The 14380-nt window shown below is 41.4% G+C and overlaps 1 protein-coding gene across 1 annotated transcript; it reads left to right on the top strand.

Annotated features, from left to right (window-relative positions):
- Positions 1–4108: 4108 nt before the first annotated feature.
- On the top strand, positions 4109–12379 carry slc13a5b (solute carrier family 13 member 5b). The gene is made up of 12 exons (XM_079166988.1): positions 4109–4338; positions 5196–5324; positions 5414–5550; positions 5814–6034; positions 6138–6318; positions 6413–6535; positions 6671–6883; positions 7006–7112; positions 7232–7353; positions 7844–8005; positions 9099–9236; positions 10732–12379. The coding sequence occupies exons 1-12, from the start codon at positions 4240–4242 to the stop codon at positions 10855–10857; spliced, it is 1758 nt and encodes a 585-aa protein (XP_079023114.1). The 5' UTR covers positions 4109–4239; the 3' UTR covers positions 10858–12379.
- Positions 12380–14380: the final 2001 nt, after the last annotated feature.

Genomic DNA, 14380 nt, shown 5'->3' with positions numbered 1-14380 from the left:
TTAACATATTATGTTTAGTGTGACTGCCTGATTCCTCTTTGACATTACTATTATAATTATACTGGATAATTTATTTCCACAAACTCACAACCGTTATTTAACATGAAATGTGAAGACGGGCTTTATCAGAGACTGAATAGAATGAATGTGTTACTATGGTCTGTTTATCAGAATAGGGTACAGTGTCATAGCAATTTCTTGTTTATACAAAAAATTTTATCTTGAGAGTTAAATTCAAATATGTTCTCTGAGATGGTTATGAATACGCTTGAAGGTGGATTGTACTTTATATGTTGCAGTTGCAAACTTCTCATGGATGTGATTAAATAAATATGAACCTTTGAAGAATGTTGACATATGCCTCTCAGTGTGCAATGATCTACTTTTGTTTTTGTTTCCGTATGAGTGTAATCTTACTTTTTAAAATGTTTGATATGAATGTTTAAAACAACATCTAATAGCGGGCAAAACTGGTTCAAAAGAACAAACAATTAATAAGGCAAAGGGACAGAATTAAGGTATTTAGTGTCCCGTTCAGATGGATTATAACAAAAATGTTCTTTAAAATCAGTAAAAATGAGTCTATAGGCATGAATTTTTAAATCCCACACTGTCTTGTAGACTCACAATTACAGGGACACAAAGTAAATGCTTCTCTCATCTCAGCATACCACCAATGCAGCATCATTACTGTCAGCACTTTGACAGAAAAGATAGAGCCAAAGAACAAGACATTCCTTGGCTCCACATTATGTTCTCCTCTTAGTTCTGCTCTTAGTAGTTTTATAGCTCTGCCAGGCAGAATGGGTTTCATGTCCCAAAGCATGCTGTTGGTTTTGGATTAAAGCCGTACATGAAAAGAGGGCGGACACAAAGACGCGTGATGCATTATATTTCAATGCATTACAGTGCTCTTGCAATAAATAATATTTTTACTTTTGTATCGTATATATATATATATATATAGGCTATCATGCTTTCTTTTCTTTTTTACAAGATATTTCCATACTCTAGAGCAGGGGTGGCCAACCCGCGGCTCCCGAGCCGCATGCGGCTCTTTGCCCGATTTCATGCGGCTCTTACGTTCATATCGAAGTTTGTATTTGTGTTTTTTTAATGTGCGTGTTCGCTTCGCTTGAGTGAAATACGGTATTTTCGTCAAACGCGCATGTTGCGGCCACAGATTACGTTCCTCGTCGACCCATTTAACGCCGAGACGGACTGTTTGAAAGCCCCGCTAGTCACAGATGAGGATGCGGCTGAGTTGGAGATGATCGATCTTTGTGAGGAGGACCAACTCAAACCTGTTTTAAGGGAAGGGACCATTGAGTTCTGGAAAAGTGTGCCAATGAAAAAATACCCCAATGTCAAACGGGCTGCGCTTAAGATAGGCCTACTGTCAATGTTTGGGTCAACATACGTCTGCGAGTCTGTGTTTTCTACCCTGAAACACGTGAAATCAAAGCATCGATCTGTTCTGACTGACACCCATGTGAAAGAATTGCTTCGAGTGGCAACAACGGAATACAAGCCAGATTTGAAGAGGATTGTTCAAGGCAAGGAATGCAGGGAAGTCCCACTAAGTAACATGCATAGTAAAAGAAAAACACTATTGTAAATTATTATATTTTTGTTTGTGGACTTGGTTGAACTGAGAGTTTGTCTGTGTGAGACAGTGCACACAATGTTCATTGTTGAAAATGACTGGCCTGTGGTCTTAGGAGTCAATTTCTGTCATTATCATGTTGGTGTGTGACATTTACAATAAATCTGGCTGAGCAAAGGTATGTGTGTGTGTGAGGAAGGGATAGGGTGATGTTCATGTGTGCCCATGTGTATGATGTGGCTCTTTGCGTAACACAGTAAAAAATGTGGCTCTTGGTCTCTGACTGGTTGGCCACCCCTGCTCTAGAGAGATAAAAGTTATGTCTTCTGCCAACAGGGTTGTATTTTCTGTAGGTTTGTTGGTCTTTTAGTTAGTTGGATATCTAGAAAAACAGATTTCAGTCAAATTTGGAGGAAAGTTAAAGGCCACGGGACAAGTGAAGGATTTTGTTTGGTTCGGATAGGTGCCATCAGGTACCGCTTTATGTAATTTCTGATAACACAACAAGCTTTTCCTCCTCTCCTCATACAAATGTAATTGGTGGAACCACATTCAGAAGACCCAAAGAAAATGTCCTATAATAACTAGCTATGTTAGTATTCTTGCAGGCATGGCCAATTTGACATAATACAGCATCACTGTTGCCACATCTCAGTTTTTTATGAAAAATGTATATACATTTCTTTTTTTTAATGTTTTTTTTATGGTTATCACACAAGTTGCAAGAAAATGTATATTCTACCAGAGTTCACCAGCACCGGGCAAACAGGCACAAGACCTTTCCAATTCCCTGTTCTCCTTTATACTTTTTCCAGTTGTGTAACAGAAATCATCTGACCATAGTTATTTTAACCAAAGAGCAAAATGTATCTTTTACCAAGAAATGAAAATCAACCAACAAAGCATAGGGTTTTATTTATAGTCCGGTGACTTACACAATACAGAAATCCACATTACTGTCATGTCGAAATATACAAAGACTGCTGAAAAAGAAATAATTTATATGTAATTTATTGGAATACATTTGAGAAAGCCAGTCTTTCCTCTGGCATCATGAGGGGGGAAATATGTTGATGGCAGAACATGCTTATACCAAACGCACACAAATCTCTCAAGTCATTGTGTGTCTAATCGTTCAAGTCATTCGGCTAGAAATCCATGGACTCTGTGGGTTTCTTATCATTCTTTTACCTATGATGCAAACAAAGTGCCGCATTAATTGATTAATACACAAAAAATTCAATCTAGTCTGCTGAAACTTTTTTGTGGAAGTGGTGCATTTTGCAGACATTCCCTTAAAAATTCTCACAATTTCCCATTTATTATTATTGGGACAATCCCTTTCACAGTTTAGTGGCCTGTTCCTCAGCTGATTGAAACGAAGAAACCCACCGTGATATTGTATGTGTTCTGGGAGATACAGGCATGTGAAAGGCTTTAGATAGGGTTTTTTTCTTTGGTGAAGGCTAGATGTGCTAAAGTATTCAGGTCAGCAGAAACACACAGAAGAACGTGTAATTACTTAATTTAGTGCACAGACTATACAAGAAATTTGGCTTGGCAGCAACTTGGTTGCAAGACATTGTTAAGGTGTGTGCTCTTGACTCTCAGGCAACATTGGCATTTATTTCTACTCTTGTGTGCCTTGTGTGTTTAGGTTACATAATGGAGAGTTGATATTTACACCTGCCGTAACTAGCCTACAATGCTTGACACCAACCGATTGATGATATTTTTAATTCAACTTTATTTATTTTTAGACATATGTATTTCAGTTTCAAATAAATGTGTTAGTTTTACGCCACAATCGCATACTGTCAGTGTTTGAAACAGCATTTGTACCATAAGAGAGATTGAATTTACAGGAAAGTTAACGTTCATTTAGTGAAAAGTTTCTCAGCTGTGCAGGGTGTAACTATAAGAATCTGTACTCATTACTTCAGAATTTATCAAATACTGAGGTCATACCGCCCTGACAGAAAAGCAGCGATGAATGTCCAAAATAACAAGGCGAGGCAGTAATGAATCAAATAACCGTCCCTATGCGGTCACATGATTCACCTGTGGAATTATTTTGCATTAGCGCCTCTGGAGAAAACTGTGAGACACAGTTCCTGACACGAGGATCTGGATATTCTGTAGCCTATACTCTGCTCATGATGCGATCTCGAAAGTTATTCATCTTATCTCCCTCAAAACATGAATAATAAACTAACTCAATTGCTGCCCTGCAGAGGTTCTTTAAGAGCTACGACTGCCAAAATCCCCTTCACTTCGGTAAGGAAGTTGCCGAGGTAATAATGGTCTCGGCTGATAATAAGCACCTGTCAAGGAACCTCAAGTTCCTCGACTGTTCATCAAGTTCACTCAGTGCAGCCAGTATTGTCCATTTTACGTGATTTTATTTTTGGAGGTTTGCTGATGATCTGGAAGAACCTTTGTGTCAATTCGGAGAATTAATCAATCAGTAAGAGCTCTTTTGTCTCTCTCTCTCTCTCTCTCTCTCTCTCTCTCTCTCTCTCTCTCTCTCTCTCCCCTTTATGTGATGTGGGACTCCCCCCTCCTCCTCTCGTCTGCTAGTCAAAAGCGCGATCCACGGTGCGACAGCCTCCTTTTCTCCGTTTTCCTTCAGGATGGCATTCTTCAAATATCTCCGCTCTGTTAAGAATGAGCTGATCCTCTTCTCAGCCCCGTTAATTTTTCTTCCACTGCCTTTAGTGATCGGGACATCGGTATGTAACTAACTTATTTAAATGTAACTTTACCAAATTATCAAAAGTGGATAAACGCGACAAACTCCTGGTGATTTTGGCGTGAAATGATGACAATGTTGGATACCATTTGGCAAAACACCGGCTACTCTACTCCGAGTTCTTTAATTTAGTTTAATTAGGGAGACATTTCATTTTGTGTGCGCGCAGTTTTAACACGCTGAACTAAATTCATCCGCAAACCTTTGTGCGACAGAGACATTTCCTTGCATTCAAATGCCGTTTAAATGAATGAATCTGATTTGCACTGGTTCTCTCTCTTTTGCACCTGTTGATGCACTTGCACTGGCGAGCAAATTGCATGAGAACTGTCCGGTGTGGCGTAATGCTGGAGCGCTCTGAAGTCTTGTTATTTTAACTCCTTGTTGTTAACATGAAGGGTCATGTCCAGCGTGGGAACACAGAGTCAGATCTGTCCACGTTGCCACCGCTACATGGGACACAGAGACGTGCACACATGATACATGAACATTATGACAGACATAAGACTTCGATGCAAAGCTGCCATGAACAACGGCGACAATACAGTATCAAAGCAACCAAGGCTGAAAAACAATGTTTTATTACTGCAGAGCAATAAAACATGAAACAAATGAATATGACTTGTAATAATAATCCGAGGGGTGTTTATCTCAGAAGTGTACATTCAGGTGACCCGAAACAATAGGACTAAAAGCACACTTATCTTTAACCTTTGAAACATAGTAATGTCCCATTAAAAATGATGTAACACTCACTGATGACAGAAACTGTCTTTGACTTTACAAGTCTTTGTGTTTGTGCATGTTACCGGTATGTGATCACATGTCTTTGTGCAGGAGGCAGAATGCGCCTATGTGATAGTCCTGATGGCGGTGTACTGGTGCACAGAAGTCCTACCGCTGGCCATAACAGCTCTGCTCCCGGCCATCCTTTTCCCCGCGTTTGGCATCATGCGATCCAAAGATGTAAGTGAAAACAAACTGCAGCAGTGTGTTGAGTTGACTCCGCCAGGGATGGATTTCTGTTCACACACATCTCACTCTGTGTGACCCAGGTGTGTATGCAGTACCTGAAGGACACAAACCTGTTGTTTGTGGGGGGACTGTTGGTCGCAGTAGCCGTGGAGCACTGGAACCTGCACAAGCGCATCGCCTTGAGGGTGCTGCTCCTCGTTGGTGTGCGACCAGCGCTGTGAGTGGCTCAGATGCTCGCCCACACAGCAGATTCTCTGTTTGGCCTCTCACCTTTTAACAACATTTCCAAAGCATATCTAATCAATTATGATATCAAAACAGCTGATATAGATAAAGAAACTATCTTCAAGTTGTTTATTGGCATCATAAAAGTCTTTTTCTCTCTCTTTTTATTATTGATCGTTGTAATACACTCTGGGCGACCTCTTCCCATCCAAGGCCACGAATCGTGTTAATGTTTTTTTTTTTTTTCATCTGCAGTTTGATGTTGGGTTTCATGGGTGTGACAGCCTTCTTGTCCATGTGGATCAGTAACACAGCTACCACAGCCATGATGGTGCCTATTGTCCAAGCAGTGCTCAAGCAGCTCAACAACAGCGAGGCAGAGATACCTCAGATCCTCAGCTCAGAGGAGCAGGTCCAGACATCAGAGACGAACAGTAAACAGCCTCCACAGACAGAGAGACAGAGTGAGAGCCAAGGTGAGCCATGGACGTCTTTACGCGCGGTGTTGTGATACGCTTTCACTGCTTGTAAAACTAGGTTTGTTTGTAGCTCTTTTCATAACTTTCTCTTTGTTTGAAGCCCCTGTGGTGGTGACTTTCTTGGATGCGACGGCGGAGGCTGCCATGCAACAAGATGCGGCAGAAAAGCGGAAAATGTGCAAAGGGATGACCCTGTGCGTTTGTTACGCTGCCAGCATCGGAGGCACCGCCACGCTGACAGGAACCGGTCCCAATCTGGTGCTCATGGGCCAGATGAACCAGTGAGTGTTTTCCTCAAAGCTTTGTTAAGTCATGTTCTATTAGTTACAACCCTGTTATGTTTTAATGAAATAATTCCGTTGTTGTTTTCCTTAGACTCTTTCCTGAAAACGGGGACGTGATTAACTTTGCCTCCTGGTTCGGCTTTGCCTTCCCTAACATGATCCTCATGCTCACACTGGCCTGGCTTTGGCTGCAGTTTGTCTTCATGGGATTCAAGTGAGTTTGGTGACGGTTAAAGCTTAATTGCAGTGACATAGACTTGAATTCACATCAAGAAACCTTTACCGCACCAGGAGTGTGATTGAGTGTGAAGGTGACACAAAGGCTTTCTTTCCCGTGTGATCCCTCTAGCTTTAAGAAGACATGGGGCTGTGGGGCTGTGAAGACAGAGAAGGAGATTGCTGCCTATAATGTGATCCGTGAGGAGCATCGCCAGCTGGGGCCCATGTCCTTCGGAGAGATCAGTGTCCTGGGTGTCTTCGTTCTGCTGGTGGTGCTGTGGTTCTCAAGGGACCCAGGCTTTGTCGACGGCTGGGCGACACATATCTTCAACTCCAAAGCAGAGTTTGTATACAATAATAAACCCCATGTTTCACTCAGACATTAATCTAGTTTAGGACTTTTGTATTATTTGCTTTAAAGACACTTTCTAAGTTTGTTCATTCCCTCAACGCTCCACTTCTCAGGTATGTGACAGATGCCACAGTGGCAATCTTCGTTGCCGTCCTTCTCTTTGTTCTGCCGTCTAGACCCCCACGCTTCTGTTCGTGGAGGACTCACAGTTTTGACACAGGTGAGCTATCATTCTGGATGTACATATATATATTACGTATCATACAGCTATATCCAAGTCTTGAGAGCTGGAGACTGTGCAATGATTCAATACTGACATTGGATTTATTGGATCTGTAGCACCCCATCAACCTGTTGGCCCAACTCCACCTCTGCTCACCTGGAAAGTTGCCCAAAAGAAGTTGCCATGGGGCATTGTGCTTCTTCTTGGCGGAGGTTTTGCTCTGGCCAAGGGCAGTGAAGTAAGTGTCGGCTGTGTTTCAAGTTGTAAAAGATTTTCATAAAATCAAACCCCTTTTGTTATGCTATTGATTGTTGAGATTTTTATTCAGCAATAGCCATTCAATGTATTTACATTATGTAAAACCCTCTCTGAATAGTGTTTTTTATTGTTGGTGGCAAAGTGCGCCATTGTCACACTGAATCTAATTTGAATTTGCATCCAAATCAGCCTAGTTATTTAAGGTGTACTCTCCTAATGCTGTTTTAGGTTGCAGCTATGCAAACTGAAAATGTCCTACTGCTGCTAGATCAAATGTTTCCCCTGGAATGTGTTGCTTTAGTTTTATTTATTTTGCGTATTTATGCTGCAAATACCCCTGAGTAATATTTCAAAGGATGCTGTATAGGATGCACAAACCTGAATTAAGAGTTTAATCACAGTAAATGAGCAAATGTTGACTATTTTCATTTCCAGAAAAGACGTTTCATTTGATATCTTTCTCTCTTTAGGAATCAGGACTCTCAAAGTGGTTGGGAGATCAAATGACTCCCCTGCAAAGCATCCCTCCCTGGGCAATTGCTATCATCTTATGCCTGCTGATTGCTACCTTCACAGAGTGCACCAGTAATGTGGCAACTGCAACGCTCTTCCTACCTGTCTTAGCCTCAATGGTAAGTTCCCAGGGAGAAAGTGAAATATGTTGAGAAGCAGAAGCAGAGGCATGATCTCAGACTGCAGGAGACAGACAATTATGTTTGGCGGCAGTGGTTCAGCAAGGTGAATATAGTGCTATAGTGTAATTTCTTTTGAACCGATTTCCCCAATTGGAGTCCAGCATTGAAACTACTCCCAGTGGGAGCCGGCCTATTTTTCCTTGTTTAGTCACCCATCTAGTTGGTCATTCAGGCTGAATGTGTTTGGTCCCCTTCCCCAGGCCCCTCCTCTCGTTAATACCCTGCCAAACACACCAATGCAGCCCAGTGCCTTGTAATACAGCCCACCCCGCTGCTGCTGAAGAATGGCATTACTGTGCCCGCTAGTCCAGCACTCGAGAGAACGCCAAGGCTGGGTTGCGAAAGCCAGTGCAAAGCAGGGGTATTCAGATAGATATTTGTTGAGGGCAAAGCCCAGTAGGGTGCACGGGGGTGTCCAACCCTCGTGTGAAAACAGAGATAGAAAGAAAAGAGAGAAAGAAAAGAACATGTGATCAGCTGAGAGTGAGGAGATTGACACATTATGGCAATCATGGCTTGTGGTATGTCACTTAATGTGTCATCCTGTCAAGTGAATATTTATTATTTGATTCAAACAAAAAATCATCGGACAAGACAAAACACTGTCATCGTGGTGACCTGATATACAGGCTGTAGTTTAAAGAAGACTAACTACAACTTTACGTTTTTTCACCCTTTGTTTATTTTGAATGTCAGAAATGCACTTGTAAGCTACTGTGCCGCAGCATATGTAATTCAGAGGGATGTTTGCTGCATCTTAGTAGTGTGCCATTATCGTTGCACCCGTGGAGCGTTTCTATTCTAGATATCATGACTCAGCTCCGAGCTTGCAGGAATTACATCCTAATTACACCCACCTAATGAGAGTTCTCGCTGCGCAAAGAATGAATTGCAAACATTTCCCTCTGACTTATGAGTCAGTGATTACGGTTGCAGAAAAATTGCCAGATGGAGGAGTGTAGGATTTTGTGATGAAGGCTCTTTTCATCACTGCCTTTGACTGTTGAAGCTTTCTGTGTGATTATTGCAGTCTCAGTCCATTGGAATCAATCCACTGTACGTCATGGTGCCTTGTACTCTGAGCGCCTCTTTTGCCTTCATGCTGCCTGTTGCTACGCCTCCGAACGCCATAGTCTTCTCCTACGGATACCTCAAGGTTGCTGACATGGTGAGTATGGCAGCAGTTTGTTTTGTTTGTTCAGTAAATGAGATGTTGAACATGCAAAGTTGTCAGTTTGGGGCCACTGTTACACTGTAAGGATAGCTGAACGTTTGTATAGTCACTTGCTGTTGTGACCTGAAACTGTTAAAGGAATGACTCTTAATTTTGGTAAAAACAGTGATTTGTTTTCTTGCCAAAAGTCAGATGACAAAATCAATACCATTCTTAAGGTGTGAAAATGTGACCGCTGAACCGTTAGCTCAGTCTACGTTGCTGTGCATGTGTGTTTGTATGGCAGCTCATGCTCCTAACTGATCTTAGAACTGTTAAGAAACAAAAGCTCCTGTTCCCAACCCCCCTAGCCATGTGCTCCTCAATCGCCTCCAAAACAGAACAGCAGGTTTAAGTCAAAATCTTAATGGATTTATTATCCATACAAACATAAAAACAGTTACAAACCGAAATACACTATCAATAACAAAACAAACATATAAATCCATGAAATATGAGGCTCCGTTCGGGCCACACGACAGACAGGTATGGCTGCCCCATGGCCAGGAGGAGGTCTGATCCTCTCCTGGGATTCACAGCTCCTTGTCCCGCCAGAGTCTCTGAAATGTCTCATGTTACACCTATCAATCATCTCAGTGATTGGCTGGATTCCAATAAGCCCCTCCTGGGCCGATGACCCATTGTTCTTCAGGATCAGACACCTCTGCTCACAGCCACCTTCGTCCATCCCCCGCTCCCAGCACATTCCTCAATCCCTCCTCTTACAGCATGAAATGACCTCTTGATGATGAAATGACTTCTTGGTCTAAACTCTTCCCTTTAAAACTTAAATTCTTCACAGAACTCACCAGAGACTCCCATTGTGTCGGCCATTTCTGTAAGGTCTCACTCCCTTTCTCCTCCCATCTCTGTATGTTTGAAAAGAATACTCATCATAAGTCCCCGGATGGGTACATTTTTTTGCTCAAGCTGAAATGATGACACGTCTTCATGTCTGTTTGCAATTTCCAAACGTGCCTTTCTGTTGATTTTGTATAGAACTGCTTTGCTTTGTGTCTAAACACACCTTTATTTGTTAATGCTAAATATGAAGACGCAGCAGGTTAGTTTAGCTTACTTCACTTGCCATTGTAAGAATAAAACCTAGTCTGGCACATGACCCCTTGATAAAAGACCACTACTTGGCATTTTTACATTTAATTTGTTGTTGTTTGACGAGATATAGCGTGTAGAGTAGTGCGGTTTTGAGGTGCTCTGAGGTGAATTCTGTTACATTTAGAAGGAGCAAGGCTAGCTGTCTCCCCCTACTTCCAGTCTTTGTGGTGAGCAAAGCTAACCAGCTTCTGGCTGTATAGCTTCCTATTTAACGGAATGACACAAGAGCGGTATCAATTTCATCTAACTTTCAGCAAGAAAGTGAACAAGCGTATTTCTCAAAATGTCCAACAATTGCTTTAATATAGCCCTACATGCTCTTCTTCTCCATCAGGCCAGGACAGGAATAGTCATGAACATCATTGGCATCCTTTGTATCACGCTGGCCATCAACAGCTGGGGCAAGGCCATGTTTGACCTGGACTCCTTCCCTGCCTGGGCCAACGTCACCGGGGTGTGAGCCTGGTACTGCCACAGCAGAGGATCCACGCACACCTCTCTGCCCTCCCTATCCACAGGTGCCAGACAAAGACCTCTGGTCAGAGCGACAGCACAGGACCACACGGTGGACCGCCTGCGTCCGATTGCTGTCAGAATTCAAGGCCCTCAAGACTTGTTTTCATTGACACCTGAGTCTTGCTTGTGAAAGAAAGTGGTGAAGAATATGATGGGGAAAGAAAGAAGAGTGGTTGAGGAATGACTTTAAAAACTTTTCTTTATTTACATTGTATCATAATTAAGTGACAGCTACACTCATAAAACAGTATCACATAAATCATACTGTCAGTATTTATACTCTCAAATATTGAGATTTTATAATCCTCTTAAGCAGCTAAGGGAAGGCTATTCATAAGGCAAGGCAAGTTTATTAGCACATTTCAGCAATAAGGCAATTCAAAGCGCTTCGTTAACCATTAAAAGCATCGAGACAAAGTGCAAAATAATCACATTATATAAGATGTAATAAATTGAAAAAAGATCAAATAGAAGCAATATAATAAGCATAAGACATAAGATGGAAAATAAAACACACTGAATAAAAATAATAATAATAATAATATTTGTTTCCCCCTACATCAGTGGTGGAGATTATAAACGAAATGTTTTACATATTCACATGTACCGACATCTGAGCAACTAGCCATATGGTCAAATATAACAAGGTAACTTTGCACATTTACTCAAGTACCTCATAACTACAACTTTATTTAAGGATTTACATTTTGTGCTGCTTTTGCTTTTACTTTAAATATTTTCCTTTTTTACTCTAGTACATTTATCTGACAGCTGTAGTTTTTAGTAACTTTTCATATCAATGTAATATGAAATATTATTATAGATTAAACTAGATATAAAATAGCCCCATCTCAACCAGACGCAACATTATTTATTTATACATCAGTATAAACAATAATGTTAATATAACACTGACAAGGGCAATTCAGCTGCCTAATCAGTACTTTTACTATTTGATACATTTTTGTGTCAAAAATCTGTACTTTCAGTGATGTGAAATGTTGAATTCAAGACTGATCGACTGTTTTTACATTGTGGTGATGCTACTTTTACTAGTAATAATTTACTAAGTAAAAAAAAAATCTAAATACTTCTTCCCTTACTGCTACCAAGAGCTGAGTGGTTTGCAGGCACATCTTTCTGATTTAAGGTAACAAACGCTGTCCGTTAGTTTTGGAAACCTATGTGCCTTGTACAAACACACTGACTTATTGTACTGTAAATGTGTTTTCAATATTTTGATCAATATAGTATGTGATGACATTGTGAAATGTCCCACTGCAATAATGAATTCTGACTGAATTGCAATCAAGATGATATTTCATATTTTTTTCTCTTCAATTTTAAAACTTTTGTAACTGGGAAATTAATAATACAGTATATTCTCTGCCTAAGTAGCCAATGGAGTGAAGTATTTCATTGGTCTGTGACGAACTCTAAAAATAAAAGACACAAGTTTTAATATAGTGAGTTTTAATGTGTCTTTCTTGCAATGCCTCCACACACGGTGCTTTGATAACACTTACGAAACCTCATTCCTCTTCCATATAGAAAGTTATTTCAATCAGGAGAGACAAGTCAGATAAAGAAAATATAACAGTTTATTATAAACAGATGATATGTGATGATAAAGTCTTCAGAGTCTTTGGCGCTTGGACTCTACGGGGAGATTTGTAATCGAGGGGCGTCTGCCCTGAACAGCAGCAAGATAAATACCCCCCGTGGAGTCCAGACACTGCTGGTGATGGTGGCTGATGAGGATGATAGAATGGATGAATCTGAGAAGACTGGGCGGAGATGGGGAGGTGGAGGGTTGCGTAACAGCAGCATGAACGTACTGAAGGTAGAGAGACAATCATAGTCAAGAGAGTCAGCAGCAAGATGATAGGCTGACGATGTAATTGTGACGTTGTGCTATTGTATAGAAGAGACCAGCTGATCTAGACAGCCGATATCATGATCAACAGCCCATGAGTGAGCATGCTGAGGAGTGTATGAAAAATAAACCACGGGCTTAGGCATGCAAGAGTATAGTCTTCCTTACTGAATTTACGCTAGAGCTTTATTTAGTCAGTTGTTCATGCACACAATATTTCTAAACTCTACAGAAACACTTGGTTTAAAATGTAAGCCACTGATTTCACAGCAAGATCTTAACAGTTGGGCTTTTAAGCAACTAAGAGGCTTTAATAAAGCAAGTGGAAACAAAACTGCTGTAAAAACAGCATTGTCATCCCTCAGAGTCATCCAAAACAAAATGATTCCACTTTCATCAGCAGTCGTCTCTTTCTCAAATACGCATGCCTATTAGCCGTGTTCCTCCGCCTCTCGCTTAAAGACCTCTTGTCTCGTGCATAAAGCTGATATAATCCTGTAAACACAGTGCGGAAAGCCACAGTAATCCTGCACTGAAAGGCCACACCTAATATATGTAGGCAAGAGCTCTGTGTCATTGTCCTCTTGCCGAGACGTTGCGTGAGCCAAGGGTCAAGGCGGTGATATTGTCCAGCGTCATAAACATTATGAGCTCAAAGAAGACATTTCACATGTCTCCATTTAAATACCGCAAAGCGCTTTATTACAACCCTAGCCCTATCCCCATGATGAGAACTGTGTTTTACAGCGAGACAAAAGATCATCAATCCTGTGACTCTACATACAGTCTATGGTGACAGCAAACCATGTTGGTGGCATCGTGCGACAGAGGAAAACATGTTGTACTGCAGCAAAGGTAGCAGGGGGGGGAAATAGATGAAAGGATCACAACAACGTTTTAAACCTCAGTTCTGTTGGATGATTAAAATGTTCGACGGTTTGAAAGTGGTTAACAAGCGGTCGGGTGCATAGAGACGTTCAGATCACTATGATCTCGAGTCCCAATGGGGAAAAGAGCTTATGTAATTACAGTGCCTTTCTCTCCCTTTGCTGCCTCTCAGCCACCCACTCATTATCCATTTGAAACACATCCTCACGTATCATAGCCTCCATTATTGGCTATATATACATGTTAGGCTGCAGTAAGGAAATTTAACCTGCAAGTTGTTCTCTTTGCTGGGGTTTCCTGCACATACACAAGACCTCTGGTAACCCCCATTTCTATTAGGTCATATAAAGGCATCAGTGCTAAATTGAGACTCTTTCACAACCAGTTAAAAGTTCCTTGTGTAAAGATATTGTAGAATAATGTCTAGCTAGCCAACACTACACCACACTGCTGAAGGCCCAGGTCGTATTGTTGGGCCCGCTGGAGGGAAGGGAGGCCCAGGAGAACCACAACCAGGACAAAGTGGGGCAGGCAGGCCATTTATCTGAGGCTTCCTAAAGGGACTGTGGTGCTCAGAAGCAACTCATAGTAGCTTTAAAGGTGCAGTGTGTATGATTTGGGGCATCCAGCGGTGAGACTGCTGAACGCAAACAACTTACACTTCTACCATGTGCCAAGCGTGGAGGAGAACTACAATGGCCGA

The sequence above is a fragment of the Pholis gunnellus genome (genome assembly GCF_910591455.1).
Source record: "Pholis gunnellus genome assembly, chromosome: 9".
NCBI classification, from domain to species: Eukaryota; Metazoa; Chordata; class Actinopteri; order Perciformes; family Pholidae; genus Pholis; species Pholis gunnellus.
Note: the sequence above shows the minus strand (reverse complement) of the source record. Positions and strands in the feature narration are given on the sequence as shown.

What these genes read in the sequence shown, in the direction of transcription:
- slc13a5b (XM_079166988.1), top strand. Translation starts at nt 4,240, where the DNA reads ATGGCATTCTTCAAATATCTCCGCTCTGTTAAGAATGAGCTGATCCTC. An exon ending in CTTTAGTGATCGGGACATCG is followed by an intron (nt 4,339 to 5,195) that starts GTATGTAACTAA and finishes GTCTTTGTGCAG; the next exon opens with GAGGCAGAATGCGCCTATGT. An exon ending in TACCTGTCTTAGCCTCAATG is followed by an intron (nt 8,006 to 9,098) that starts GTAAGTTCCCAG and finishes TGATTATTGCAG; the next exon opens with TCTCAGTCCATTGGAATCAA.